The 5,446-nt window shown below is 31.3% G+C and overlaps 1 protein-coding gene across 2 annotated transcripts in view; it reads left to right on the forward strand.

The window, feature by feature from the left end:
• Positions 1–5,446, forward strand: part of LOC117112909 — a 26,543-nt gene that overhangs the window by 15,528 nt on the left and 5,569 nt on the right. For both annotated transcript variants that reach the window (XM_033256126.1, XM_033256127.1), the window contains 3 exons: positions 789–878; positions 4,655–4,684; positions 4,967–5,011. In XM_033256126.1, coding sequence (XP_033112017.1) covers positions 789–878; positions 4,655–4,684; positions 4,967–5,011 — 165 coding nt within the window. The remainder of the gene's footprint in view (positions 1–788; positions 879–4,654; positions 4,685–4,966; positions 5,012–5,446) is intronic.

Here is a 5,446-nt window from a genome sequence, read left to right on the forward strand (position 1 = left end):
GAACAAGAGCAGCGCCTTTATTATTTTTATATAGCGCCGCCGCGCGGTTGCAGTAAAATTGCTCTCCGTGTACCCACGATGCCTTCTCAACGGATGTTCCACTATATAGGGAAACTGCTCTACAGTATCTTCTGCTATTTATTATCTTTGGTAACGGTCATTATACTGTACTACCAAGCTGTAAACAACAGTCAGGATCACAAAATATGATCTTAGCATACAAAAACTGTGCCAAGTTTCTAACCTATATTTTTGTTCAATGCAATCTCAATACAAAATTTATCAGTTGCTGATTGAAATATGTAACTGATCACAAAAATATGTGACGTGTCACCACAAAAATGTCATCAAGCAAAAATTTCATTTATACGATTGTGATTATGGACGTTGCAAAGCTGTACTAATAGAATTAGTTATTTGGAACAATTGTTTCTATACTACTGCTCCGCAAATTAAGCCACAAACGTTAACCGAAAATATGTGATATTTGTTTTACTTAGCTTGGGAATTAAAAATTGAGTTTATAGTATCACATATATCACAGCATATGTGGCAAAAACAAGCCAAAACCGAGTCACACGTCGTAAATCCTGTTTTGGAGATATTTGCCAAAACATGCTGGAAAGTCAAAAGTTTTGGAAATCTATTTTATTGCATAAAACTACATTTATATCTATACATATCATGCTACGCTATTATTTAGCCATTTTCAATGTTAAAACAACAATTTTTAACGATTTGGTGAAGCAAAAATTTAGTTTTTAAATAATCACTATATTACACTGCAGAAGCAACTGGACAAGACCATGGTGAAAACACACGGCCCAGAGACAGGGAGTCCACTGATCTTGGATATGCTTCACCTCTTCTTCCACCAGGTATTTTTTGTTTTTAATGCAAAGTTATTTTCCCTAGTCAATTTTTTTTCACAATGTTATTACATTTGTTTTCTACATGAATAAATTTGACTTAACATCCCCAAATGAAAATTTAGAATTTTGGAAGGATTAATTTGTTACACATTAGTCATCCGTATTTTAATATCATTTATTTGTCAATGTTAAATTAAGTTTTGTCAAAGTCAAAGAAAGGAATTTTTTTGAAGGATATGTATAAAGTACTATACGAAAATCAAAGATAATACTCATTTGAGAATGTATAACTCAATTTCATTCATTTCATTTATTTATTCGACCAATACACATTTACAAAAGGTACAGTACAACAAAAATTATTGATTAAAATTATTAATTTTAAATTATTAAAATTATCCATGATCAGAAAAAATATATTCTACATAAATCTATGCTATATCACAGAAAATACAAACTTGATAAATATAACTTGTGATAAAAAAACAAATCTTTATTTTTGTGTCCAGATTTTTTGCAATCATATTTCTCAATGAATGGTTTTAAATAAGGTGAATCATTTATAAAGAGAAATTACATAAAATGCATTGGCACTTCAGCAGTGGTTAGGATAGCAAGTTCTCTCTCAAATGAAAATTTTGAATTTTGGAAGGATTAAGTTTTTGCACATTGTTATTGATTCATATTTTAATATTATTTATTCATCAATGTTACCATTTGAATTAAGTATTTTCAAAGAAAGAAATATTTTTAATGTTTTTTTTAAAGCATAGTTAGAATTATTATACTGTATAATGAAAATCGAAGATAATACTCATGGGAGAATGGATAACTCTATTATCTATGATCAGAAAAAAAATATGCTACATGAATAATTATAAATATATATATAGTATATATCACAGAAATACAAACATGACCAAGCTAGTGTGAACAAGTACTGTAAATGTAATGATTAATAAGAAATTATGTATAAATTAAGTGATAAAAAAAAATCATTATTCTTGTGTCTAGATTTTGTGCATCATGTTTCTCAGTGAATGGTTTTTAAAAAGTTGAATCATTAATAAAGAGAAATTACATAGAATGCATTGACACATCAGTAGTGGCTAGAATAGCAAGTTCTTTAAATCCACACTAGGTACAGTATGTATTCAGCCTCTCAACATTGAAATTCGGTATAAATGATAAGTGTTAGAGCATTATTCATTAAATTATGACTACTTAAAACTCTGTTTAATACCATGTAGTATGATTTGACAGCGCACATACATTCTTTTTGTGCTTAGTGATAAATGCATTAAAGGGCGGCTCCGGGTATAGATTTTCTCTTCATTATGTGTTCAAATACTTCATTATAACATATCATGTGAGTAATTGCAACGAAAAAACATGCCAGTATGGCTGAAAACGAGAATGTAAAAAATTTGCTCAAAACCGCAAAAATCTAGTGATACTATTTCTTCACTAGCTACTGTAGGTAAAAATTTTCTCCAAGGGTGACAGATGAGAAAACAACTACAACACACTTACTTTCAACCAATACACTGTACATACACTTGACACTGTGAGAATGTGAAACGGTCGTGCTGCTGTGGAATTTGTGACACTAGCCTGCAAAACGCATCGGTAAGATAATTACATACGTAGTCGAGGACCTGGCTAAGATTTGTATGCACTTAATTTAGGAGAGAATATGTCAACTGTTATAGACTAATATGAACCCTATACAAACAACATGGGATGTGTGCTAAAATCTCTATCCGGGACGAACAGCCCAAAAATGACCACACCCATTTTTAAATGGCCACGCCCCCTTTTTCATTGGAAATATTTTAAACAGTAGGCTAGACATTATGAACATATTGAAAACAGAGTTTTTCTTTTATAAAATAACACATATGATTAGGGATCAAGTTTCAGAAATCTCACCTTAATCACCAGTCTCGTTCATATGGAAATTAGCTTAAATATGCAAAATAGGGGCCACGCTCACTTCCTTACTTGATGCGCTACTTTAAATGGTAGAGTAGACAATCTGAACATGTTGCAAACAAGGATTTTTCTTTTTATAAATGAACACATGTGATGAGAGGATAACATTTCAGGAATCACATAAAATAGGTATTGTATGCTGTGTGCGATATGAGGCAATATTACTATAAATGATACTTAGCTTCCCTACACTTTCTTTGGAATTTCAATTCAGTTGTGATAATTTTAAATCGCGACTATTATTTCTTTGCAGGCCAAGCTCTGAATGCACACACAGCTAAGCTAACAAATCTCACTCTATAGGGTCTTCAGAACTAATTACTGTAGAATATTTTAAGACCTTTGTATAGTTATGACAAGTAAATATTGACCACTAGTGAGTACTTCAGTGAATTAAGGTTTTGCTGGTATTGCTTCTATTGCTTCTATTACATTTTTGTTGAAATCTTGAGAGTTGCTTGGTTTCATGCGTCTGGTGGTTTTACGCACTTTCTCCTCGACTCCACAAGCATTAATCAGCCGCTTGATTTCTAGTTAGCAAAACAGATAATCAAAATATACTTTAAAAATCTAGGCTATCTTGCTATCAAAAATATCTTCAATAATTGGATATTTGATTTTTATTATAGGCTCTACACTTATTGTGTTGCATTTTTTGTGGTACACGGTACATTCTCAAATTTTTTTTTCACAATATGCTGATAATTATTTCAACAGCCCCAGATGAGAGTTTATATTGCTACATACTTTTAAAATGCACAGTACTAACCACTAATAGCTCTGCTGAAGACACTTTCCATCAGGTCTTTTCTGTAGTTATAACCCTTCCCATCTTGACATGCTTAACAGCATTTTGTCTTTGGACATACCAATCAATATTTCAATGTAACAGCAACAACAACAACATAAAACTTTAAAATAAAGACAAAATGAGACATCTAAACAATTAGTCCTGCGCCTGGCGGCGCTTGCTCTTGGTATTGGTTTTACTCCTTTGTATATTGTTGTTTTGGTATTTGTCATTGCCGTTTTGGTCTGTTGCTGTTTTGGTACTTATCATTGCCGTTTTGGTTTATTGCCATTTTGTTTATTGCCGTTTGGTCACCGCCGTTTTGGTTTATTGTGACCTGCTACCAAATAATTCCGGATAATTCACTCCAACCAAAAGTGTATAGAGCCGCATACGACCATTTGCTTTGAAAAAGTCGAGTGGATAAAAGTGGATAGTTTACTTATACGGAAAAATATGCAATTTTCAGTAGCTAAAAACATCAGAAATGAAAAATTCATATATTTTACCTATAAATAGTCATTTATTTCAAATTTTTTCATTACAGATAAAAAAAAAATGCAGTTTAAAAACAGGTATTCTACAAATGTTCTGCACTGTTAAAATAGCATATAGAAAGTGGATTTTCAGCTATCCCCCCAGTTTAGAATTTGTCTGTAACTTCCAACCATTTGTTCTCCACAACCACACTCTTAAAAAATTGTCAAATATGAACGAATATACTTTTTTTGATACACTTGAACATATAATGAAGAGAAAATTTATGCCCGGAGCTGCCATTAATATGTATGTACGTGACTCTAATCTTGTTTAAATTTTAATGAAAAAGTTCTTACAAAATATATCACACAATTGATTGTACTTGTGCTGTTATGTTTTTTTTTACAATCAGGTCAAATATAAAATTACTAGGTGATCAGCGATATAGATGAGGGACTATTAACTTTACTGTATGGTATTTTATTGATCATTACAATCTTTCATTTACAAATTTCAGAAATAGAGGCCCCGGCAGAAGCAGGCAGAGGTAGGCACATATACGACTCCAATAATTATATAAATATACATACAATAATTATATGTATATCTTCTAGAGTCTTGACATTATGGTCCAGTAGAAGACACCCAAAACTAGCAAATTAAAAGAAATACCACGTTTTTTACTTGCGAAGTCCTAAGTAGACTCGCATGACAACACGTCTTTTATATAATATCAATTTGGTTTGGTGAACATTCAATTGTATTCTAAGGTTTTATTTTAGGTACTAAAGTAAATAACTATTTTATGCACTTAATTTTACTCTTTAAGGGAATAATGTGAATTCCTCATCAGTCACTTCAGAGCCTACTTCAGGTAAGTACAGTATTTTATCTTTTATTTATGTATTACGTATGCCTTAAAAAACGTCCAGGAACTTCTAAAAAAGCCCATGCTTCTATGCCTCAGAAGTCCCAAACATGATATCTATTTATAATTATTTACATCCACTCAATATGAATATCAATAAATGCAATATATTTTTATGTGTCAGAGTTAGTCCTTAAATAACAGAAGAAAAAAAAAATTTATTTATATATTTATTATAAATTCGGCAGATACAGAAAACATACGACACATCCTTGTACAAAAATTTAAAAAGATAAAATAATGAAATACAAAAAAGACAGAATAGATGTATGGAACGTGAAAAATGAAACAGTACTGGGTTTGATCTACAGGAGTTTGTGCTTCCAGCAGATCATTTTATTGTTCGAAGAAGCCTTAACAGAGAAAGCATACCTGCTACAG

The sequence above is a fragment of the Anneissia japonica genome, unplaced genomic scaffold, assembly GCF_011630105.1.
Source record: "Anneissia japonica isolate Jap-2015-1 unplaced genomic scaffold, ASM1163010v1 scaffold287713_len945575_cov184, whole genome shotgun sequence".
Taxonomy (NCBI): domain Eukaryota; kingdom Metazoa; phylum Echinodermata; class Crinoidea; order Comatulida; family Comatulidae; genus Anneissia; species Anneissia japonica.